Source organism: Leptonotus elevatus, chromosome 20 (genome assembly GCF_054856555.1).
Source record: "Leptonotus elevatus isolate MCC_2025b chromosome 20, RoL_Lele_1.0, whole genome shotgun sequence".
NCBI lineage: Eukaryota > Metazoa > Chordata > Actinopteri > Syngnathiformes > Syngnathidae > Leptonotus > Leptonotus elevatus.
The window spans coordinates 8,546,849-8,573,487 of record NC_141258.1 but is presented as its reverse complement, the minus strand read 5'-3'; the positions used below and the strand labels follow the sequence as shown (position 1 = coordinate 8,573,487).

The following is a 26,639-nucleotide window of genomic DNA, read 5'->3' as shown; positions in this document are numbered from 1 at the left end:
TTGGAGCTCCCATCGGGCACAGGCTCCACAGCAGATGCCGACAAACCGACAAGTCCACCATTTTGTCACTAAATTGCGTTGGCGAAGACCTCAGAGCCTCACGCGTGTACAATGACGCAGAAATCTAAGCATATCCTCGAGTGACCTGCTTTAGTCACGCGGGCAGGACGGAGGGGGGTCGATTGAGATAGACGTTTGACAGAGACCGGACTGGAGTGCGGATTACAGACCAACTGCTGACTTCAGGAAGCGCCACAAACAAAGCCGACATGCGGGAGGGGCGGGACGGCCAGAAACTTACCTGGGCACAATCTGTCCAGGTGGGAATTCCCGGCTGGGTCGGGGGAGCCGAGCTCCGATTGCGGAACGCGAGGGCTCTCCACGAACTTTGCTTTCCGCAGAGGGGCTGGGAGCAGACAAAGACACACACAGAGGGAGACAACACACACACACGCACACAGACAGACACATATATATATATATATATAAATTAGGAAGATGGAGGGTGAGACAAGGGGGGGACAGAAAGCTTATAAAGCAACAATTTTGCAATCGCCAAGCCACACAAACAAACCAACATCACCTCCATCGTCAACAAACGGACACGCCTATTTATAAACAATCCATAAGAGGTTGAACCGGACCCTATTAAATCGTAATAGTTGGTCTTAGCAAGATATATTGGACAATTGCGCGGGAACAGTTGATCCAACCAAGCAAGGTCCATAAAGATAGGCATGCTTCTTCCCATCTTGGGTAACAACTTCCTGTTGGCGTCCCAATACTTATGTCCATACATTGTGCATCTTATGTACATTTGTTAATGACTTTTTTGCAGCACGATGCTCCAACATCAACATGTCAAAAGTCCAAAGTGAAAAATCAGTCATGAGTGGCGTTCCGCAAGGATATGATCAAGGTCCAGGTTTGTTTTCGTATAAGAAGAACACAACATATCGCTTATATGGAGCAACAACGTCAACAAAGTCTCACGTAGCAACGTGACACAGCCCTCAGAGGCGTCTGCAAACTGAACTGCCAGTTCCGCAGCATTGCTGAGTCAGCAGAGCGAATTTTGCGAGCATGCGTCGGCCCGCCGCCGCCGCCGCCATCTGCCTTCAAAATGTGTTCACGAGCTTGTTTACTCCAAATGTCTGGCTTTGACTGAGCGCACAAAGACGGACTTTTGTGCAAACAGACGCGAGTCGAGTTGCTTGAAACGAGCGGCAAACAAGCGGAGCGACATGGGCCCATTCATCGTTTCGGCTTTGTATTTTGAAAGCGGGACAGACGCAAGCACATCTGGGCACCTTACAGCTGTGGTAAACTGACTTTTTCCATGAATGAATACTGACTATAGTTTTCCGCTTAACACCTGGCGCAAATTGGCTGCTAGGTAGCCTCAACATAAAGTTAGCTTTGTTTTGCTAACACAAATTTATTATTAGGGGTGGGGGGGTGGGGGGTTTGACTAAACTAGACTAAAACCTTTTTGAGTTTTCATAGACTAAAACATCACATAATGATAACAAAAATATGACAACAAGTAATATGCGTTGCCAAAATGGCTGCCATAAACTAAAAGCCCCCTGTAATTTATTCTACTCGCTTGCTCATTCAGTCATTAGCTTGAGGCTAAGTGGTGTAAAAAAATGGATTGATGGATGATAATGACTTTTAGTAGTGTGTTACTTTGTTTTAATTTATTTGGGTAGCCATAAAAATGTACAAAAGAATGCACAGTAAGTATAAATGATTAAAACCTCGTTCGTGCCAACAACAACAAGGCAACTGTTAAACTAATGAAAATGAATGCACATATATAAATGGATTTATAAAACTCATCAAAAAAGCGCTTTTGAGGCTTGAGATTCATGATTCGAATCTCAGCTCTGGACTTCCTGTATGGCGTTTGAATGTTTTCACACAAATGGCAGACTTTTCATGCAACCGTCATGATAAACGTCCACTCAATCCCGTGTCCATCGGCGAAGCTGGCGTTTCAGAGCCAGAAAACGATGACTGCTTTGATGTTTACGGCGCACATTCGCTTGTCGTGGCACATGACCAGGAAGCGGCAGCAAAACAGCTTTGCCTCAATCCACTTCGATTTGGACTTATCCCGATAAGCTCCACTCTCTTGCAGGCGCGGCGAAGAGCCAGCGGCGACTCGTATCGCGCGTCCACCTTCGCCATCGACCAAACGCGCCATCAGCGTGCGGCGTTAACTGCAGATTAGCGCGTTTGTTTGTTCCTCTCTCGGATTTTCACCTGTGTGAAAGGGTTGGGGGTGCGACTATCTATCCCCGCGAGTAAATCCTCTCACCGCCGTCGGCTCTCTGCGACTTAAATCTAGCGGCTGCGGTGGCGTTGTGTTGTGAGCGCGCGCCAAGCCGAGGATGGCTGACAGTGTTGATGGATGGCAGCGGTGCAAATCCACTCTTCTAATGAGCTTATGAATAACTACACCTACATTGTGGGTACATAAATGCACGTAGTGAACGCTAGCATGATTACATTATCACTACATTTGGTCATTTAGAGTGAACCCGTTTACCTTGAGAGATACATTCCAGATGCACTGGCAAAATCCGCGACACAAAAAGACCAGGTAAAGATATTTTTATATTTTCTAAACCAATTGGATGATGTCAACACTTCTAGTTCATGATTGGATACTAGCTAACCAATGACAATCGCAAGTTGATTTGCATGATGTTCATGTTAAAAATGTTACATATAAGCTTGGTAAGTTTACAAGACGTTACAGCCATACTATAATAAAGTCCGACTTTCCAGCATGGGCCAAAGGATCATTAGATGAAACAAACCTCGCCGTTACAGTTGCACGAATGCTATTCATCGTTTCATTTTGTTTTTAAGACAATTTATTTGAATCCATAAAACCTTAAAATAAAAACAGTATCATTTGTTTTAGTGTGCTGGTACAAAAAAAGATCATAGTAAAATACGTATGTATAAATTATTATCATGGTGTTATTTTGGAATTGTTATCTTTTGAAAGGCCATCAATGTATTGAAGTTAAATGCCATACTTGAAAGTGAAAGCAACAAAAAAAGCAGCACTGCACAATTCAGAGTCACCAATATTGCAATTTACCGTAAAAACAATGTAGCCAGTTTAAATTCTTCCAGTTGAAACAAAGACCCATCTGATTTACACATTTTGTTGATCCCAGGATCCTCACATTATCGTCTATTCTTAGCTTCTCCTTACCATTCATTTTAATTTCACTTTTCTTTATTATACTCTCTACACATTGAAACATTCTTATTGCTTTTCAGATATTTATCATTTCAACTGTACTGTAGTAATACAGACAATTGTAATTAATTAGAAGATTTTTTTCGCTACTTTTTTTTTTTACTTAGTGGGTGCCAGTTCGATACAAGTGAGCTCAATGGACAAAATGTTACAGTAATTACTTTCAAGACAATCATAGATAAGATAATGCGAAACATAATAGAAATATATATAGCAAGCGACCCACAAGTACAAGTGACGTGTTGGAAAGCATAATGTCACAGCGGCGAGCGAGCACGTGGAAGAAAGAAAAGGTTACCATCGCAACGGGATACCGTCCGCACCGCCGTTCAACCCCCGCCAAGACACACACACACACACATACATACACGAGGACATACATTGAGCCATGTGTGTGTGGACCTTTAAGCTAGCACGCCGCCCAGGTCGCTACAGCAACAGCTAACGAGAACCAGCACCGCAAGCATCCAGTTTCACAGGAGGGAAGTCACGGTCGCATAACTATTAAATGTCATCTCAGTCACAATAAACGTGAAAATAAATAAACCAAGGGGCTCGAATTTTACAAGAAGACACGACACGCTAATTAATTAAATTAAGCCAAAATAAAAAACAGTGACGTGACGTTATCGCGCTTCACTGCTATTGTATACGACAGTTAGACGCTCACATTTTAGTGCTTTTTATAGCAATCCCAAAAATGGACAATCTTTAATTTGACCATCTTGGAAAACGCAGAATTTATTATTAGTAATTTAGTATTCATTTCCTGAAAATATGTTGTAGTATGTACCGTATGAGGATACACATATTTATTTCAATAACTTAAGACTACAGTAGAAGAGTTCATTTATTTTAGTAGTTCAACTCAAACTCGTCTGTAGAATTGACCAGATGCTAACAGATTGCTAACCCCGAAACTGCTAGCTAGTGGTGGAGTCCCAATGATTTTTTCCAAATATGTCATTTGGATTAGTTTTCACAACTACAATTCCTACCTACCTTCTATATTACAAACCCCTTTGACTGCTTCTTATTATCATATTGATTGAACTCTTAACTCCAGAATCCGATGAGCTCTTAGAGAAGTCGTTAGGCCTCGCGGAATGAGTTTCACTTTTAAAATGAACAATGAAATAAAAATGTATTCAAGCTGTACGGAGGATATAAGACAGCACGTTGGGGCTCGGTTGTCAAATAACAAATGCAGAGCAGCTGTTGTTGGTGCAGCAAGTGAGAGTCCATTAGCCAGACTGTCTCTTCCCATTTTTATGTAAGCGCACGTGTGCGCGCGCGCGTATATGTATGTGTGTATCAATCATCACCGCCTTGGGAGGATTATCCGAGCAAGGTGAAGCTCAGGCAGAATTTTAAGAAGGCAGAGGGGCGGCGCATATTTTGCTAAGAAGGCTCATTATAAAAAAGAAAAAAAAAGGAAAAAAAAGAAAAGTAGCATTATTACGAGGCCAGTGTGGCGTCTAATGAGACCAGCGTTCCATCGGCAAATGGAAGACGTGAAGATGCCGTCGAAGGAATTCTTGTGTGTCCGTCTGGATTTTAAACTAACAAAACAGTCTGGCATGTCCGCCCGCACTTGAAAGAACATTATGGGGCGACTATACGGACATTTGTATGCTCTAGTCAATATGTATTCCCACAAAAACAAACAGTGACCTTCGTGTCCATTGATTTGTCACAATTCTTAATTATTACAAAGTGGCATTTTTAGGTATCTAAGCCTTGGCAGAGGTCTGCGGCTTGACTGTGTGACGTTCTAGGAGTAGATTTTAGTAAAACGCTCTCTTTTACTCGCAGCTAGAAATGGTGACTGAACAGTGATCTTTTACTGTTGATTCCTGAGGGTCTGCGCTCTCGTGACTCAGCAGTGTTAGCACTCGCGGCCGCGTGGAAGATAACGAAGCCTTGGTGGAGCGCTGCGCTCTTGTGTGTGACATTCAAATTGCAGTTTCTCAGAGCTAAGTGTGTGATGCGGACCCTTTGCTCGCAGACGGAAATGGGGATTGAACTGCGCTCTTTTGTGGCTGGGTCCTTAAGAGTCTGTGCTTTCATGACTCGGCAGTATTAAGGCGCGCACAGTCGACGCAGACATGTTAAGGCTAACTTTGCCTTGGCGGAGATCTACGCTCGGCTAGTATTAGTTTCTTGCAGCACGTCTGAAAATACAGACTATTCATAGTCGGTCCGGTTGACTCGGCAGTATTAAGACGCTTGGACAGTAGACAATGACGTGTTCAGTTTTGCTTTGCCTTGGCAGAGGTCTGCATTGAGTGACATTCTCGTATGTTTTTGTACAACACACCTTTTACTCGGAGCTGCAAATGGGGATTTAATACTGATCCTTTGTGATGGTTTTCTTTAGGAGTCTGCGGATGTGTTTAGGTTTGCTTAGCCTTGGCCGACGTCTGCGCTTGACTATGTGCGATTCTAAATGCAGCTCCTCGCAGCATTATCTCTTACCGGCTTGATTCACAGTCGTAAATGAGGATTTAACAGCGGTCTGTTTCCGTAGGGTCTGCGCGCTCATGACTCAGCAGTATTAGCACCACGTCTGTTGTGATAACTTTTTGTCATCTCTCAAGGTGTGAACATCAACCGCACTCACCGGCAGAGGAGTTTCAGGAAGCGACACAAGCGCATAACTTGCCAAGGGCTGGACATGATACGAACGCCTAATAATAGCGAGGCTCACTTGACCTCCAGCTTGAGTAAAGCTCGGCGCCGTGCGCGCGGCCAATGTTTATCCCCTTCGGGCCTGCTGAAACCCGAGGACCACGCCCTTCTTGTCACTGGACAAGATCTCGAGAAGACAAGGGAGCGAAAGCAGAGCCGATTAGCAAGCCGCAGTGGGTTAAGCGGGGCGATGGCGGCGGCGCCGGCGACCAGACGGACGCAGCCCTGAAATGATGGCGCAATTGCGCCAGCAGCAGGCAGAGCCGCGCTGAATGCTAATGCTGGTGTCATCGCGCAGGCCCGAAAGCCTCGGACACGCTTGGACGAGCGCACACACACCTTTTTTGTGTGCGTGCGCTCAGCTTTCTGCGGTGCACGTAACCCACTCTTCTGTTTTGTAAGCAAACCTCTCCTTAGGGTTATTAATAGCACACTGCAGGGGCTGCTAAACGCCAAGGTAACGTAGTAACTTCATTTGGATGAACAGAGGGTAGATAGAGGGTACGCCTGAATGTTACAAAATAAAACTCTGACATAACAGAATGAGTGTATCTTTTGAGTCGCAAGCAGACTGCACTTTAAGTCACTCAAGAGTCTTTTGAGAGAGCAAACTCAAGCCAGGTTGATGGTCTTTTATTTTTCCCGAAAGCGCAGTTGGCCTGTACTCAAGAGCTCTAAAAAACGTTTTTCTGTTGGCTTTTAGGCCACAGTTTAGTGCAAACAGATGATAACCGATTTTCTCTCTGAGATTATTTGCGGTTTTTCTTACAGCACTTTGCCCCCTCAAATGGCTTTCTTCATGTTTCTGATTGGCTGAGAGATCTGTTTGCTTAGCTTTGGCTAGCACTCGATAACTTTGCTCGTGTCTTTTACATGTGATTGGAACTGATCTCGATCATAAAGCCAATTCTTTAAGTTACAAAAGTCAATTAATTTACTGCAGAGTTTTTTGTTTTTGTTTGGGGATATTTTTGGAGAAAGTGAGGCAGACGCTAACAGATCATTAACCCTGACTTCCAATGCCCTCTTCTGTAAATCTGTAAAGGGCAACTCCTAGAATGTACTGTAGCAATCTTTGATTATTCCTGATTAGTGTTCCGTTCCCTTTTCCGGAGATGGCTTTCTTGACATTTCTGTTAGGCTAAGAGCCCTCTTGACAAATGTGTTTTCCTCTTGACTTTTACTTGTAGATGTAGTTAGTGGGCGATATTTTTGGATACACTGAGAGAACTGTTATTACAGCAAGCGGATGCTAAAAGATGGCTAATATCAACTTTTCATAGTTTTAAGTTGAAAACTACAACTTCAGCTTCAGCTACCGTCGATTATTCCCGATGATTGTTTGTTCCTGTGCCTTTGCCGGAGATGGCTTTCTTCAACTTCCTGATTGGCAACAAGGTCTGTTTTGGCTTTGACCTGCTCTGGGCTGCTTTAAAAAAAAATTGATTTTCACATTTTCTTCAGGTGCAAAAATACCGGACACAGTTATAGACGCAGCTATTCGACAACAACTTGGTACACAAACGCCTTCCTGAACTGGTCGTCATCAGCAAGTCGGGAGTGGATGCCAAGCGGCGGAGGCAGGCGATGACGTCTGGCTGCTGTTATTGAGACATTTTGTTCCGTTCGTTCAACAGCAGCTCGTCGGGGGGCCCCCTGGGGACATGGTAGCGAGGCGAGCAGCCTGCAGTAACGCAGCTGGAGGAAGTGGGCAACCACATCCCCCCCAAAAAAACTCTACCTCCGCCCCCTCCCCCCTCCCACCTGACAACTTTAAGCTATTTATGCAAGCATATGGTACATAGTCTGATGCTACGCTCGGAAAAGTGCATCATTAGCCGCCCACAGCTTGTACTTAGACACACGTACACACTCAACAAGACAACTGAACGCTCACCCACGCTAACGCATGAACACATAAAAACAAACAAAAAAAACACTTGATCACAACGCTTGATTCACAGCTCCTCCACAGCCTACGTTAGCGTCATTAGCGCCCCATCGACAAGTGCATCAAATCACTTCCCGTCAGCCCAGCGTCACATGACCCGCGGCGGCGTCCCTGGCGAGTGTGCGGCGGTCGCTCACCATTCTCAACAGGAGCGGTCCCGCATTCCCAAAGGCTGGGCGAGCTGGAGGTCCTTCCGGAGCGGGCGAGAAAAGTCTAGCGAGGTGGGGGAGGGGTGGGGTGGGGGTCCTCTTATCTCAGGAAAGGGGTGGGGCGGGAGCGGTATCTCCTCAGGTTTTGTGCGCCGATGCTGCACTCGAGTAAGCGATACGGCGGCGATGGGAGGAGCGAGAGGAAGAGCGAGAAGGCGGTTGCGTCTCGGTGGAGGGGGCGGTGATGGTGCTGCTGGTGGGAGGGTACCACAGAGGTGACACCCCAGCCTACCAGGTAACCTTCACCCTCCCGGAAAAATAAGAAGCGATGCGGCAGGCTGAAGGAAGCGAGCGGCTGTCCGCCGACCGCCGCATCTTTCGCGTTGTTATGGACGGAGCGAGAACACGAGCCCGGGTCCTTCCGATGGATGAATGGCGCAGTGCTGCTGTTGTCATGGCAACCAGCGAGCAGAAAAGGAGGGGGAGGAAAAAGGGTGGGAATGGAGAGCGGGAAAGAAAATGGCATAATCCAAAAAAAAAAAAAAAATGGAGACGAGGGTGGGAGGAGAGCGTTGTTATTAAAAGGCGCGCGGTTTAGCAGCTGACGGACACGCGGGATCACAAAGGGGCTGATTTTCTTGGGTTATTAATGAAAAGCCGCAGCGAGCGCCTCCCCGCCGGCTCCTGCGTCTCCTTGTTTTACCCTTGAAAGTGCAGCCATCTTTTACGGCTATTCAGTGCCAAAAGCAGCACTTTTTTTTTCTCCATTTTAATCATTTCTATCAGTCACGTTATTTCCCTTAAGATTTTTAACACTGAATGACAACTCATAAATGTCAAATGAGTTTCAGAATGTCGGTCAGTCTCGTCAACGTACGGTACACACACATCATAATACACGCGTTTGTAGCTGAACTCCGCGGTGTGACACGACAGTGAGCGTGTGTTGTCAACGATATGCAGCGTTAAGACGGCGAGAGCCGGCTGGCGCTTTAGTCACCAGCGGGCTGCGCGTGTGCGTGACAAATTTGAAATAATCCACAGAATCGCTTCTCATAAAAGATCCGCTGGCGGGGAATATAATCTTGGAATTCTAGACGATAAATTCTGACCTTTCGGACAAACGTTGTTTGGATTTGCTGTCGCATGGCGAAGCGTCAAAGGCGACGCCCACTTTGTACTGTGTGGGCTAAAATCCTTTGCAATTTATCACGGCCTGTTTATCTGTCTGCTATCGCTGATTCTGATTTGGACTTGTTTTGGCTTGGAGGAGTCAGTTAAAGTCAACAAGCCTTAGGATTGGACAAAAAACTACTTTTCACCAAGATGGCCGATTACCTGTTTATTTTAGCTTAACTTTTATAACCTTTAACCTGAACCTTTATAAGATTCATTTTAGGGTCTTGGTCTTGTCATAATTGGCAAACACACAAGATGGTGATGATGATGATGGCGGTTACAAAAGGCACTTACTTCTATTGACTAAGGTAAAATAAATAAATAAATAAATAAACTTATGTTTTTGCAAATCTTTAAAGTTATTCAATAAACATAATATTAAGACATGTCAACAAGTTAGAAGTTAGAAGTTTTGGCAATAATTGAAATCACGATAATTCAAACGATTATGCTTTTGTTACAAAACAAGAAAATGTTCAAACATTTAAAAATATTAAGACAAATACAATTATTTGAAACACTATAATTATGTAAGTTCCTTTTGGACCAAGCAAGATTTATTAAATTAATAATTTTAAAATAAAAAGGTGCACATATATAAATAAATAAAAAACTCAAAATTTGTATTAAAAATCATTTATTTTTGTTTATGTTGATTATGTAATTGTGGAGTGTAATAAATAGTTTTTTTTAAATTTTAATTGAATTTCGATTAATTGCACAGTTGTAGTTAGAAGTTGGAATTGTTGTTTGTTTTTTTAAAGTATAACCCCAATATTTTATTCTCTTTTAATGAGAATGGACATTGGCTCCAAATATCGGTTACTTGCCTCCTTAACTACTAATAATCGGTATCAGCTACTATCAGCCCTGGAAAAACAAAACAAAAAAGAAAAGGAATCACTCTACCTGCATTATCGGGCATGTAATGTGACCTTGATGAAGCTGGTGGCGATGGGTATATTCTTATCTTTTGAGAAACTCTCACTCTACACTATAGGAATTTTACCAAGAATGAAAAAAATAATTACCTTCAAATATTTCTATTGCAGTCCATCAGTGAATCAAGAGGATCCATCAATACAGTAAGGTGTCGGAATGGTTACAGTCCCACTCTCATAATGAGCCATTGTTGCAGACTAAAAATAGCCAGTGTGGGGGATCTGTGCAAAGCCGGTGAGAACATATGATGTCACAAAGTAGGAGCCACATAAAGAAAAATACTAGAATCAGAAAGGGCTTTAGTGTCTGGATTTTGTATGTTAATTTCCAATATGGACGCCTTCTTAAAATAATTGCTTAAGTCATTTTTTCTCTCCAGATTTTTCAGAAAACACAAATAATTTAACCATTTGCATCATGTGGATATGATTTAGGCCCCCAAAAAATGTTTGCCCAAAAAATTTCTTAGGCAACTATTTTAAGAGATATGAGAAGCTCAGGGAACCATCAGGTAATAAATAATGAATAATTGATGTTATTATAATTGCTATAGGAAAAAACAAAAAATTTAAGCCCCCCCCTTGACTTAAAAAAAAAAAGGGGGGGGGGCAAATGAGCAGGGATTTAAAACAAATAATAATACAGTTTGAATTACACAAAAATTTTGGTTTTATTTATTTCTATCTTTTATCATTTTTACATTATCGATTACAAGGCTTTTCAAACAAAATGCAATGTAAAATATATATTTATAGGTTGATTCAAGGCCAAATCAAGCCTTCGATACTTTTTGGTAAAATAATTGGCAAAATAATTGTTTTAAAACAAATCTGTGTTGACCGAGGCTAAGGTACCTTGAATCAATTTGCAAGAAATGTCCACTTTTCTTCCCGCCAGTTCAAACATTCTACCTTGTAGGCTTACTAATGTTTTTTTTTAAAAAAGACTTTCCGAAGCATCCACAAACATGACCGAAATAACGGAGAGAGACTGAGGGGTGAACTGCGGCCTTTGACGTCAGAGCACACATACGCACGCAAGCATTTGGCGCCGTCACGCTGTGCGGGACGTGGCGCCGAGTTGGATTAATTAAAGGGTGACAAAGCCCGGAGAGACGGAATGAAATGTGTTTGCTGTGTTGATGAGGAGAGCAACGAAGGACAAATGAAGCTCAAGCGAAGTCTACATTGTCTTCAATTCCAAAAGGTGTCCCAATACTTTTGTCCAAGAGATCCCATCATCCATACCATACAGCGCATCAATTGTACATAAATGTTGCAATTTAAATATAACTTAAAACCTGGGGAAAAAAATGCACTCTTTGTTTGTTACCAACACAAAAAAAATAAGTCAAGTGCACAGAAGAGATGACACATCAAAGGCGACAAACTCTGCAAAGCTAAAAATACAAAGCGCTGAAACTACGCTCTACCGTGAGAGAAGGAGACGACTCGACATTTTAATTGGACAACACGACAACAAAAACGCATCCACACTCCTCCAGCTGATCAAAGAGCCCCAAAATTAGGATTCATCTGCCAGGCAACCATAAACCGGCCATCAAAATTCTATGATAGGAAAATAAATACTCTGAAAATGAACCTATTTAGCCCAATAACCTTCCTTTTGTGTTTGTGGATCTATATGACTGATTTTTTTTTAAATAATAGTATAAATAGTATGTGACAAGCTGAATGTCACAACAACAACAACAGCAATTTTACCCAAAAATGTTGCTAGATGGAAAAAATGAGATTTTTACAGGTCAATTTGACCCGCAGGAGGGTTAGATCCCAGCATTTAGCTAAAAAGGGGAATCCATCATTGTGTGCCGAATCACAGCCTCCATGATTTGGCGCACCCTAGTGGCCGACTATGAAATTACACCTCAAAAACCAAATCAGATCCGAGAGCACTCACACAGCATATCCCAAACCTTATTCAGAAAAAAAGTGCCGAGTCATGCCGCGCCATCTCACCCGTGAGCTTCTTGACGGCCTGCAGCCGGACGCCGAGCGCCTGGTGGCCGAGCAGCGGCGACGAGGGCAGCGAGCGCGACACGCCCTCCATGATGCGAATGTGCTGGACGCCCTCGGCCATGGAGAGCGGCGGAGGCGGCGGTAAGGCGGAGTAGTAGTCCACCTCGAAGGCACAGTCGCCGTCTAAGCTGCCACCTGCGGGACGGGAGAGGCACAACGGGCACGTTATTCCCAAAATTGCCTGAGACTATTGATGAAAAGTCACATGTGATCACTTAGCTATGTCAAGCTAACGTGGAAAATTGCACCCAAAATTTTTCATGACACATGATGAATAAAAAAAAAAAAAAAACTGATACTGATGGAAGGAGTGGCAGAAATGGAGGCCTAAGACTTTAGCACGCCACTGCTAATGTGATCGTTATGACATGACTGCTAAGAGTAGAAAAAAAAAAAAAAAGTATTTTAGTCTCCGATGTGATGCGATAATGACACGTTTAGGCCGCGTCGTGACTCCAAACAAACAAACGCCCACACGGGTCGACATGTTCCAAACACGTAGAAGGACGAGGAAAAAACATGGGAGGAGGGTTGCTTGAGGTAATTACTGGAAACATTTCCTCCCGACTGCTGATAAACTCTCCAGAAATCACAAGAAGATCAACATTCTCTTACGCAACATAATTAACTTCAATAGTGTACAGTAAAATTTATATATGCTGCATCTGACCTTTTCTGCCACATATAAAGTTGCTGACTATTCTTGCTGCTGGATAACATCTGCCCTACTACCACTTCAAAGACAAATTATTTAAAAAAAACATTTGTGTAACTGCACCATCTGATTTGGGCGATAAAGTCAATTTTATCAACACATTTTTGCGGCGGGCAACAATGTTGACTACTGTTGTTGCTGATAAACATCTACAGCACACTCACTTCAAAGAAGGATTTAGAAGGTCAATATTTTCTCATGAAACTTCATCTTCAGTCGGCAAATTTGCACTATTAAGTCAACTTTATGGACACGTTTTTTGTTTGTTTTTTCTACATTCAACCTGGTGACTATTCTTGCTGCTAGTATCTACAGCAGTCCCACTTTAAAATAAAATTCCGAAGATTATCAATCAATCATCTTCAGTAGGTTGACTATTTTGGCTACAAACTTTAAATGTTTTTGGGTTTTTTATGCATACAATACTGCTGACTATTCTTGCTGCTGATAAACATCTACACGATTCAAACTTCAGAGGAAAATCACATTAGTGCTGTCACTATCGAATATTTTTTTTAGAATCGATTAATCTATCGATTTATTCAATCGATTAATGGACTAATCGGATTCATTTTAATTTTGCAATTTTAAAGTGCATTACAAAAGCACCCCCCCACCCGATTACTGTTTATTAACCAGTGATTGGTGTTTATTTCTTACTTCATATTCGTATAGTGATTTAGAAAAAAAAGGGGATTGATGTTGTACTATGTTGCCGGTTCCAGATGTTTGCAAATGTCTTATTTTGATTAAACACAGAAGATAATCAGTCTTCGTTCATGAAAGCCTACAGAAATCAATACGTTTTTTATGGGTGGGGTGGGGGGGGGGGGCATGCTAGTGCATACCGAAGACTTTGATGCAGCCTCTGAAGTGAAGAAAACGCTTGAAGCAATGGTAGTTATTACAAAAACGGCCAGCGGGTGGCAGCAGAGTATAAGAGATCAAACAGGGCCATGTTGCAACAGATTTGTGACTAATGATGAAACTTAGCTATATTCTAATGCTAATTGCTGCAAAATGGAAACAGATACATGATTTTCCTGACAAACAAAGACAAGACAGTATGAAATAATTTCAATAAAATCGATTTTGGGACATTTAAAATGAATTGTACTAAATGAGAATCGTGATTCTTATGAGAATCGATTTTTTTTTGGCACACACCTAATAAATATAATGTAATATCCATTTATTCAGCGCTTTCAAAGGTGTGCTTACCTTGACCGAAGTGGCTCAAGTGAGGATCTAGACCGGGCGAGCGGGGGTCTCCCAGGTCCTCGCTCCCGCCATCTGTGAAGGACGAGCACAAAGAATAGGACAGCGAGTGAGCGCGGTGGTGCCAGCGCGACACCGGAACCCCGTTGCGGCCTAGCAGCAGTCGAGCCGCACGCCCGTCCCCGACCACCCACAAGTGGGACCTCAAGACCCCCAGCAGGCTACCGACACACAGGCCCTCCACGCCCTTCCTGCCGGGGCCCGTGCGGCCCCTGACGGTGGCGAAGGTGGAGCGTGGCACCAAGCTCCACTTTCTCCTCCTCCTCCTCCTGCCCGCCATCATCTGAAGTCTGATATCGCCAGAGAAACAGTGGGCGGCTCCCAGCTGGGATCAACATACAGTTTGCAATATGAGGATCAATGACGCCCTGAGGGAGCACACGGCCGGAATTAACCACAGCGGATGGAGTTGGAAAGAGAAGGGCGGGAGTATGGCTAGTCACATTGTTTGTTGTGATGAAGCACAATCATCCCAAATTAAATCGTAGCAAGCAAGCAGACGCGGATCGACAAAAATTGCTTTTGTGGTCGCTTGATGCCGAGGAGAGTTCATAGTTCTCGTGCCGCACAAGATAATGGAAACAAAAATGGCATATGTTGACACGCCAAAGAAATGATTCCCAAAAAAATAATGCTACATCTAATGGTTTTAGCGAGGCAAGAATAATGGAGGACGGTTTTGAAGTGGGAGAGGATGAGCATGCGTACCGGGATAACATGGAGCGGCTGTCAGTGGGGTGCAAGGACTATTAACACATTTGTGTGACTGAAATGGCTCCACGTTGATTTACTGCTGGATACAAACACAATCAGACGTCAGAATCAAGACCAGCCTGAGACGATCTGCAACAGGAGGAAAAAGACCCACCGGCTTCACAGCACAACCCCTCAACTAGCCTGTGGAAACGTCGTCAAGCAGCAACTAACTCGCCACAGCCTTCAAACAAGGACGGTAGCAAAAAGGTCTGGTCACCAGCACAGCATTTGGCCTCTCTGTTGGAAAGATCAAGTTGGTCGATGGACACATTCAAACAGCCCGAGGGGGCGCGAGGATCGCGTGGGTACTGGACCAGCATGAGTTTGACACCAATGAGCTGAGCTACAAAAAAAATAAAAAAATAAAAAAATACTGCAACTACTGAGTCAAGAAGTTCCATGGATGCTGGGATCCTACACTTTTTTTTTTTTTAATTCTATAAGCAGACTTTGGTAGGGTCAAGATTACGGAATAGAGGGTTGTAGGATTAGGGTCAGAGTTAGTGGGTTAGATAGAATTTAATTTAGGGTAAGGACATAAGGTTAGGGGATTAAGGTAGGTGTTAAGGGATTAGGGTGTTAGAAATAAAGGGGATTAGAGTTAGGGTTAGAGTTGGGCCTACCACAGACTGTGACCCCTGGTGTTCTTATCAGGATACAAAATTTTTAGGTGCCACATATAATGAATCATTTTATTATCCAAACAATAACATTACCTGGCTGCTGTAGCAATATTAAAATACTGTAATACAAAGGCAGACAGAGGAATGGGGAGAGTGTGGCGATTTCAGAGACTGCAGGCATTTTGATTTATAGCCTATAAATAAAGTTACTGAGGGTTTTATCGTAAAACAAGATATACACAATAAAGGACAAATTATAATATTTAGGGGGTGAGAGGCAAAAAATGTTTTTTTATCGTAATTAATTGCATGACTTCAACAGTTAACTCGCAATTAATCGCAAATTTTATATCTGTTAATGTACAATAAAATCCACCCATCCAACTTCTACTGCTCATCCGAGGTCGGGTTGCAGGGGTAGCAGCTTTAGCAGGGGAGCCCAGACTTCTCTCTCCCCAGCCACTTCAACCAGCTCCTCCGGCAGTATCCCAAGGCGTTCCCAGGCCAGGCGAGAGTCATAGTATCTTCAGCGTGTCCTGGGTCGTCCCCGGGACCTCCCGCCGGTGGGACATGCCCAGAACACCTCTCCAGGGAAGCGTCCAGGAGGCATCCGAACTAGATGCCCGAGCCACCTCAACTGGCTCCTCTCAAAGTGGAGGAGCTGCGGCTCAACTCCGAGTCCCTCCCGGATAACCGAGCGTCTCACCCTATCTCTCAAGGGAGAGCCCGGACACTAGGGGTGTTAGAAAAAAATCGATTCAGCAATATATCGCGATATTACAGCGCGCAATTGTCGAATCGATTCGATATGCGGCCGAATCAATTTTTAAACATAATTTTTTTATGGGAATATTCAACAAAACGTCTTACTTAGGGTTAGGATTCACACATTAAGCATGGAAGAATGTTATACTAATGGAACATTAAGCCTCAATATTTTATTTCAGTGCTGTTCAAACATGAAACAGACTGCAACCTGTTTGTTAAATGCAATGCCTCAGTTATAAACCAGAATTTTCAGATTAATAAATACATTTTCATACAAATCTTACAGCGTACATGAACAAGTTTATTGATTTGTATTTTCTAAATGAGTAAAAAAAAAAAAAAAAAATCACAATAATCAATTCATAGATTCGTATTGGGATTAATATGTATCGAATCAAATCGTGACCTATGAATCGTGATACGAATCGAATCGCCAAGTACTAGGCAATTCACACCCCTACCGGAGGAAACTCATTTCGGCCGCTTGTATCTGGGATCTTGTTCTTTTGGTCACGACCCACAGCTTGTGACCATAGGTGAGGGTAGGAACGGAAATCGACCGGTAAATCGAGAGCTTCACCTTTCGACTCAGCTCCTTCTTCACCACAACGGACCGATACAGCTATCTATCTAATCTTTAACGTGAAGTAACTTGTGAAATTAAAAATTAAAATTGTAAAATGCAACTTGACCCCAGTCTCCACAAATAGATGCATCATTATTACATTTATTATTGCTCAATTTTGGCGAGGAGGTGTGTGCTGCGTTGAGACTGGAATTCCCCCAGTACAGGCAATAAATAAATAAAATTAGTGGCGTTAAAGGAGCTTTAAATTAACTCATAATTAACACACTCCTTTTGACACCCCTATTATTATTATTATTATTACCATGTCATTATTGAAATATATTGAAGTAATTTGTATACAACAGAACATGTTTACTGGATGTGATTGAAGGCTAACAAACATTTAGCAAGCAGTAAATGAAGCCAGGTCTTTGCCAATTCCGTCTGTAAAAGAGAGGTGAAACATAGCCCGCAAAGCGGCAACCAGGCTTTACGTCGTTACCGCTTTTCCTCTCTCATCCAAATCCTGTCAGGCTTGAGAATCCCGTCTTTGTCGCGTATGCATCGGAGAGAGAAAGCGTTCATTCTTTGCCGCAGATTTCTCTGTTGTTTCGTAATCACAATGGGATGTTGTGGCACGCAGACAAGTGGCCTCTTTCAGGGGGGAGATAAAGGACGAGGAGGAGGAGGAGGTAAACCTCTGACTGTGCGAGGACAGAGACGTGTCTTCATGCCACCGCGGGACACAAGACAAAACATGTGTCGGCCTCTCCAGAAGAACGCAAGTTAAGTCAGAGTGACACAATCTGCCCTCTGTGCGCCTCCTACGCCGCCGACATAACAGCGCACTCGAGTCTGCTGGCTTTTCTTTGCAGCGGTGACGGCATGGCCGTGTGTTGGGACTATTTTACACCGGGGACAGAGGAATCATTATGGGAGAAGTCGGAACGATGTGTGAAAGGGTTAAACACTTTGACCAATTAAAAAAAAAAAAGTATGATTTTTATTTTATTTTTGAGTCGGCCCAATATGATTATCGTGTGATAAAGATTGGATTTATGAATTTTTGTCATTTCTAAAATCAAGAATAAAATGTTATGTTCTTTGTTTACTTGATTTGAACCACTGCTGACTTACAGCCATATAAAAAAGTGAGATACCTTTATTTAAATATTTTATCATTAGAAAATTTGTCTTCTTCATTTTCGAGCTATCGAATGGAGAATTAGTATCGGCATATACTGAAATAAACTAATGATTTGGACTCTGACTTGCGTGCAAAAAGATGTGATGTGTGTGTATTCATAATATTTTTGTACTTTTCATCTAATATTTTTGTCCAAAATGAATGTAAAATCTTTTTTTTATCTATACCTCCAGATATTTTTTCATTTTATATTTTATTTATGCATTTTTGTATTTTTCATCTAATTGTGTATCATTAACAGTGGATTTTTATGCAAACCTTTTTTGCTCTAATAGTTTTACTTTTACACCAACTAATACAGTATATGCATATTTTAGTATTTTATTTTATAATACAATGATATATTTTGTATATACTATATTTTGTATAATATATTATCGATTTTTATAGTATTTTAATTTATCTATAATATTTTGGACTTAATAAAATGTGCATTTTTAGTATAGTATTTTTGCATTTGTGCGTTTGTGTAATTTTGGGGGGTATTTTTGTCAGTTCCCTTTTTGTCTAGTATCTGGAAAGTCAAAAATTTGATTAGTTTTTGTATTTAATATTGCATTAATTTCTTCAAATAAAAATAAAAATCTTATATAATGTTTTTTTATGTAATATTTAAGGGGGGGGGTATAATATTTTTCTTATTTTGTTTAACTTAAAAAACATTTTTTTACAAAACCTAATACAGACAGTATGTGTATTTTCTAATCTAATATTTTATGTTTTACAAAAAAAATATTTTTCTTAATACTTTTAATATTTTAGTATTTCTTCTGATACTGTTGTATTAAAAAATTATAAAATATTATTTTAAATATTATTGTTATTATTATTAAATATTTAGTCTGATGCTTTTGCATAATTCCAATAAATAGAGGAATGGATGCATAGAATCTCAAAAGCGTCATGCCTTGATGTCTTCAATTGATGGAGGTACTAATGGACAGTACATACTGTATAAAGTGTGTTAGCTATGTTAGATTTGATGTGTTACGGGGAGAGAGAAAAAAGACTCCCACACTGCCACGGGAGGCTGAGGGAAGCTGTATCGCAAGTGGGTGGTCTTGGTTTTGAAAAGAAAATAATAAAAATAAAAAAAATGAATAGAAGCTGGCGAGGCTTCCAGCACATCACTGTGTTGTTACATCACACGCGGCAAAAATAGACACACGGAAGGAAATGCAAGCGCGAGGAGGAAAAAAAAAAAAAAACACAAAGGTGGATGCTTTTGGTCACTTTTCTTTCAGGGTTGCTGTGACATTATGGACTTGAAATGGGGCAGCACTGTGGTTTAGTGGTTAGCATTTCTGCCTCACAGTTCTGAGATTCGGGGTTCAAATTTCGGCTTGGGCCTTCCTGAGTTTGTGTATCATTTCTCACATATTGAAGAATCCGTGTAGACAACCACATTTGTGTCGTTTATAAGAAGTCAAAGCGTTTACCTCGCTTTTTGTTGTTTTGAGTCATGATTGGGATACTTGAGAATCGGAATTGGAAATTGTGGTTACGCTACTATTTCTACCATACAATCACACCTCACTTACTCATAAATGGCACACTCCCATCTTTTGATGCTGTATAATCAATACAAAGCAGATTATTCCCTAACTTCTCTTTTTGACATTTAAATTAAGCTTTTTTCCCCTTCCAACCTCCTGCCTAGAATCAGAAATGTTACACGGCATCATCTCCTGCCACGCACTATGAAACGAAGCTCTCAAGACGACGCGAAAGGAAAAGCAGTGTGTGATGACGACGGCGAGCTTAAGTGGATGACGACGGGGGCGTAGAGGCGAGAGTGGGATTTGACAAATAAGGAAAAGGAGAGGGAGTCGGATGGGATGAGAGAGGGAGAAAAAAAAAAAGAAGGTGCGGAGGTGGAGGAAGATGAATGGAGATGCAAACGTAACGAGAAGGCTAAGTTGGAGTTTATGAGGGCAAAAGGCGGACTTGAGAGAGGAGGACGGATGTGGCCGAGACTCATTAGCCTGATCTCCTGCTCCTTTTGTTCTCTGCAAATGCCTCCGTGGGCGGGTGGGAAAGGTGGTAAAAACAGTCTGCTAAACGCCATCTTGATTGTTGTGATTGTTGTTTGCGCTAAAACGAGCACGTTTCAATTGAGAGTAGTCATTTATGAGCTTCAAGGAACAACATTTGAAGAAAAAGTGGTTATGCTATTATGCTAATGTACGTCGATATCCAATGAAAACGGCTAGTAATTGAGGCCCCTCCCCCAAAAAGATTTATAATAGCCTACAGATGCCAAAAGATGGTGCTAGAGTGCTCATTTTGTTGAAATGAAACTTCTCAACTCAATTTGACAAAGTTCCTTGGCATCAAAATGCCACAAGCTGCCGCAAAAGTACTGCCTTTATTCCTTTTCAGCACAAAAACGCTTTTTTAAATTATTTTAAATTAAATTATTATTTTAAATGCGCTAAATTAAAATAAATAGGCTTTAAAATATTATATTCAGCATACTTACATAGAATCACATTCCAATGAAAAGCATGTATAAATTATTATTTTTTTTGTTTAAAAATAATAACAAAAATATTGGCAGACTATTTTCTTTAAAAAAATAATTGTGGTGTATGAAATAGTTATTTTTCTTTTTATATAATGAAATCATACCATCATGTTTTACATAAAGATAACAAAAATAAGATAAAATAGTGTTTTCCCCCCAATAATTCTGAAGTATTGGACAGCACCAAAATGTTACATTAAGAGGCAAATAGCAATCTTTCCTACTGTGAATAGTAATGTCGACCACCAGCATAAAGGTGTGGCACTACGGTCAAGGTGATTAAAAAGACAGGAAGCAGAGGATCTTTCTCAAGAAAATAAAATCAAACCAAATATGCTTTCAGATTAAAAGGCCACTCACGAGTTGAGCTGAGATGTGCTGCCAATAAATCCCGAGAAATGAGCAACAGATGAGAGCTTGCTCAACCCGCCCTTTCCTCCATCCATTCGTTCATTCATTCATCCATTCACCCTGACAACCCGATCCCTGCGGCTCACCTTTGTCAGCCGAGCGCCTCGTCGCCCCGAGCCGTAAAAATCCTGCACCATGGCGAGGCGAGATCCCGACACAAAAGAAGCGGACGCCGGCGGAGAACCGAGGCGGAATAACGGATGGAGCGAAAGAGAGAGAGGGGACAAAAGATAAAGGGAGGAGGAAGAGGAGGAGGCGGAGGACGGACCAGACAAGCCCGGAGAGGAGAGAATGTGAGCGGCGAGTGAGGGAGCGCCAGGTGTCAGGACGCATCCACTCAGCGAGTCGCGCTTCAGCTCACACGCACAAACACACGCAGACGGAAACAAGCTCGCACCCCCTCTTCCTGCTCCTCCTCCTCCTCCTCCACACCATCATCCTCTGCTTCTTCCGCCAGCAGCAGAATTCCTTCACTCGTTCATCAAGAGTAGGGCTGAATAATTTTTTTAAATAATGTCATTGCGATATTTTTCCCTCAATATTGCAATTGCGATTTAATTTAAATTTTTTCAAGGCCCTCTTCGCATGTATTTTATTTTTTACAAACACAAGCAATACATTTGTATTACAATAAACAATATAAGACTTATTACATGCTGTAAATGTTTTGGTTTTAAGCTAAACTGATACAGAACAGTGGAGCTTAATTACCATAATAACCAGCCAATGGTATGGACCAAGATCCAGAATGAAAGAACCTCTGTGACAGCCAAAGCATTATCACGTCACAGCTAAAAGGTAAGCAGAGCTGTACCGTTAGCACAGATTAGCAATAGCTACTAACATTAGAACAATAATGATAATAATGTCGATGTCATGTGTCACACAACTACAATTCAGTGTCAATAAACGTATTTTTAGGTCTTTTTTAAGTGTCTCAACAAACATGCCGTTTTTGTGGTTTCTGCCCGATGGCACCGATACATAAGAGTAAAACTAATGTCGCACCCCCCCTCCAGCATTCTCACAGTCCTTTCTCATGAAGAGTTGTTCGCGCGAGGCAAGAACTAAGGCTGCTGGATTATGAAAAAAATATATATATTTAGGTAATTATTGAAATGACGATTATTCAAAAGATGTATTTTTTGGTACAAAATAAAGAAAAATTATAACATAAAAAATATTAAGATAAATATAAAAAAAAGTGACTGTGCTAAGTGCTAACAAGCTAGCTAGCTCCTGACACCTTAAACACTTGTATGTGACAGAGCCAATTTAGCATTAAACGGTCTCATAACTTTAGCCTTTATTTGTTCTGAATCTATTAGAAGAGTATAAAAGTGTTCAATTTTAAAGCCGAAGGCCCAAAGTGGGACAGGAGGAAACGCCAACACCAGCGCGGCAATGACGCTGCAATCAGAGTGCGGAGGAGGAAGAGGAGGAGACAGGCGCTGCATCTTCTTCTTCTTCTTTAGTACCCACGCTCCACTCTGCCCACATGCTCCTGGTACAAATTAAGTCAATACATTTCCCTTTTTGCTAAAGATCCACGTGTCACGGTGACTTGATGGGACAAGAATCAGGATACATTTTCTATTTCCTGTCTAAGTCCAAACGAGAGATGATTTGAGATGACATATGATGCCTCAAAAAGTAGGCTACACAATTCTGAAAAGTTTATAGAGTCAAATCACTAACACATTGAGATCCATTTAACAAAATGCTCATTAATTAGAGTCATATAGCGTGAAGGGGGATTTACATTCACTCCTATGGTGAAAAACCGAAATGAAAACAACTTGGAAGTGCCTTTTTCGCTACATTTTGAGTGGTTGACGTAGGTCACAGTTTGACCTCCATCAACCACTCAAAATTCTACATTTGGAGACACATTCTGGTTACTGGACATCAATGATATTTTGCCCATTCACGCCTGGCCGCTGGGCCACATTCGCTCCATTCATGGCGCTCCACCTCCCTTGGTCGGATGGCACAGGAAGGAAGCGGAGCGTCTGTGGATCAGCGGGCGCCAATCTGTCACTCGCTGGATTAGGTCCAGTGGGGTCGATCATGTGACGGTGATGATGGTGGATGATTGCTGTAGCACTGTATTGTACCTTTTGAATATTTGGACCCTCTTGTTTATGTCAAAAATATTAAAAAAATGGCTGCAAAGTAGAGGTTGGTAGAACAGCCAAAAATTGCAATATGACTCACGTAAAATTACAAAGTAGTCCTCCAAATAAATATTAGAGTAAGACAAAGGATTCAGTGAAAAATACTGAGTAACCGGTGAGTAACTATTTTTTCAACGCAGCATCAAATGGGAAAAAATTTAAATAGAAACGAGCAAATGCAGATCTTTATGAATAACGCATCCGGTCCAAAGAAATGGTCTTTAATTAAATATCTTTATACTCATGAAATAGCCCAATAGGTTCGCCAGGCTGAGATTACGGAGTAGACCACATTGTTTCCTCAAATTCAAAATGAATTTCTTGTAGGCTGAAATGTTGCCATTTTTAGGCATACACAAATGACAAAGTAGTTGTTGCCAGGGAGACGTGTGAGTAATCAGTTAATGAAGTAACAGTAGCATTTTTCTTAATATTAATACTCAAGAAAATGTAAAAACGTACGTTGCATTACAACTACTCTAACAAGTATAATTTATCCCAAAAGTTACTTAAGTAAACGTTACGGCGCAAATGTAGTGCTCACTGTAGTAATCACTCACCAACTGTCCTCCCGCGGTGTAAGATGAGCCGTCAATTAGCGCGCTGCGATGAAGGGCAGCGATGCCATCTTCTGTCAAGCTCCTCCTACGCGGTCTAGACAACTGGCTGACTTTTCATTCAAGTATTTGGACAGGAACGTCAGTGAAAAAAGTGACGTTTTATTTGTGTTAATTGACCTTCCTGTAAGAGTGAGTCACGTGACTGAGTAGATCAATCGTAACTTCCTATATCATAGTTACGTGCGCGTTTCCTTTCCAGAAAACACTACCTTAAACAAACCTACTTTGATTTTTATGGCATATAAAGGTTCGCTCGGACATAAATTTCCAACAACTGTGTCGTATTAAAAGCCTGCTGAAACCGATTATCGCTCAGCAGTACAAATCAAAGCGAAAAACAGCTTTGATTAGGAGGCATATAAAGTTTGTTCCGACGTAAATCGTGGTGAAGCATCGCAATCACAGTTCGTGGAATAGTGATGACAGATATCACGAGCATCTGGAAACGGGTGTTAAGTTTATTCCTTTTCTGGAAACCAAAGAGCAACAATGATAAATGTCTACGTTGGATCAGGCTAATGTGAAAGATTGAACAAGATATTAGTTATAAGGAAAAGAAAAGAGCCATTCATATCATCTTATGTCAGAGGTTGGCAACTAGCGACCCGCCGCCAAATATGCCGGATGATGTTGATGCAAAAAAAAATATATATATATATTTGTCATGGTCTAATGAAGCGTTCTGCTTAAAATATCTTTGTTTTGTTTTTACGCGACCAGCGACACTACAGCGCTCCACTTCCATGTTATGGGTTATACAGCCAATCGGGTGCCTCTATTCAGTATACAGGCTTCTAATTGGCTGCTTAACATATGTGACTACGTCACAAGAAACACACTGATGACTGGCTGACCGGCCCACATGACCGAAATGTTGCATAAAACTTTGTGTTTACTAAACGTCTCCAGTGATGTCATCTTAAATCACCTCCCTTAAACCAGGAAGTGGCTTGCTTCCAAGATTTTTTTTTATTATTCAAAATTTGTATTCACATTTTTTTCCTTCAATAATCCAAACTAATTTGGGCTTCCGATGCAAGTATGAGCTTCTTGTGTGTCGCCGGCGTCACTCTAACATGCTAATTAGCCGTGCAAGTGCTCGTCAAGACAAGTACACCTTCAACCCCTTTTCTCATTTTCCAATCAAGCCATGCCACAAGCTCTAATTGTCCTGTCAGGCGGCTGAGACGCACTAGTCCGCCCCGTCCCCATGGCAACACGAGAGGGACGGAATGCGAAAACTCAACTGCCGATTTATGAAAAAGGTCCAAGTGAAATCAGATTAGAGTGCGAGAAAGCCATTTGACTCACCGCTGCCACGACTCTTGCGGTTGGCCTTGCCACCTGTGAGCAGCATCTTCAAGCTGTTCCGGAACATGGTGGGATGGCCGGATGCGTCGGACCCGGACCGCACCACAATCTGTCAAGGAGGAGAAAGAGAATGATTTGTTTTTGATTGCTTATGCCCAAGCACGGTTGTTATTTAGTCGTCATGCCTGTAGAGGGCACAATTAATTGAGTTTGCAGCCTAAATGGGTCTTAAGAACCCAAAGAGACCAGTAATACATTATAATTCATATTGTATAATATAAAGTAATAGTGCGAATAGTTGTATAGGTGTAAAGTAAATAATGTAAGGTTTTCCATCATGGTAGCTAGCACTTCAATAACTTTGGCACTTTTGTAGAATTTATTTCTTGTGTTTATTGCTTGTGTTTAAACAATACAGTTGATTTTAAATTCTCCAGAAAACATTTGCACCAATTGTTTAGGAGCCAAAATGCTACGCTGAGCAGAAAAAAAATGCTTTAAATATTTAATGAACATCCATTCTGTGACTACGGCTTTCATATATACATTTATTATATTTGCCTATTACGGTAATCATTTTTTTGTATTTGGGAAATTATTTTAGATCTACGCTAAATTTAATTTTACATTTATTACTTCTTACACATAACAAAAGTTGCCAAAAATTAAAAAAAAATTATTTAACTTTAATTAAAATATTTAATGTGCATCTATTGTTGGACTTGGCTTTCATTAAAAAATATATATAAACATTTCTCTTATATTGATCATTCTTTTTTATTTCTTTCATTAATGTATTTTTTGGGGGGGGGATTTTCTTTTCTCTTACTTATACACATTATTCAAGTTGGATGCCGAGTGCCATATTGATGATATATATTTGTTTTTACAGTATATATTTATAATATTTTTATGTATTGTTTTTTATATCCATTTTGGAGGATTTCTTCTCATTTAATGTCACTTTTCTATTTCATGTTCCTTCTGAGTTGTGTTGAATATGATTTATGTGTAAGTCTATTGTACTGGGTGATTGTCACACATGTTTGAAAGGAAAATAAATTTGACAAAGTGGGTCATGACGTAATGACCACAGCAAAATATGCCATTCCATAGCAAAATGAGGTCGATTCCGAGATACGAGGCAATAATGTTTCAGTAGGTCAGACTAAAACACACTCAACAAAGAAGGAATTATCTCAAAATATAGCAAAACAATCGCTATTACCTTGCCGTTGAAGATCCACACGGAGAATCCCCAAGATACGGCTAACAGAATAAAAGCTGATTGTTCTCTTTTGCTAATTCCGTAGTCATTTTAAAATGAGCTCAAATTGGGTTGGGAATAAACAGGATTTTCCAAAAACAATTGCCATGAAGTCTAGCATAGTAACTGTTGCTATGTTGATGTTTATGATCCCAAAATGATGGCCTCTGATTG

General features: G+C 41.3%; 1 protein-coding gene across 12 annotated transcripts in view; it reads right to left on the bottom strand.

The window, feature by feature from the left end:
* Nucleotides 1-26,639, bottom strand: part of tanc2b (tetratricopeptide repeat, ankyrin repeat and coiled-coil containing 2b) — an 88,603-nt gene that overhangs the window by 36,597 nt on the left and 25,367 nt on the right. For 4 of the 12 annotated variants that reach the window (XM_086064141.1, XM_086064144.1, XM_086064142.1 and 1 more), the window contains 4 exons: nucleotides 25,199-25,307; nucleotides 14,174-14,245; nucleotides 12,178-12,372; nucleotides 302-406 (listed from right to left, as the gene is read on the bottom strand). In XM_086064141.1, coding sequence (XP_085920267.1) covers nucleotides 302-406; nucleotides 12,178-12,372; nucleotides 14,174-14,245; nucleotides 25,199-25,265 — 439 coding nt within the window. In that variant the 5' untranslated portion in view covers nucleotides 25,266-25,307. Of the gene's footprint in view, nucleotides 143-301; nucleotides 407-8,065; nucleotides 8,552-12,177; nucleotides 12,373-14,173; nucleotides 14,246-21,176; nucleotides 21,442-25,198; nucleotides 25,308-26,639 lie in introns of those variants that run through there. The other 8 variants (XM_086064138.1, XM_086064137.1, XM_086064140.1 and 5 more) reach the window with 6 other exon arrangements.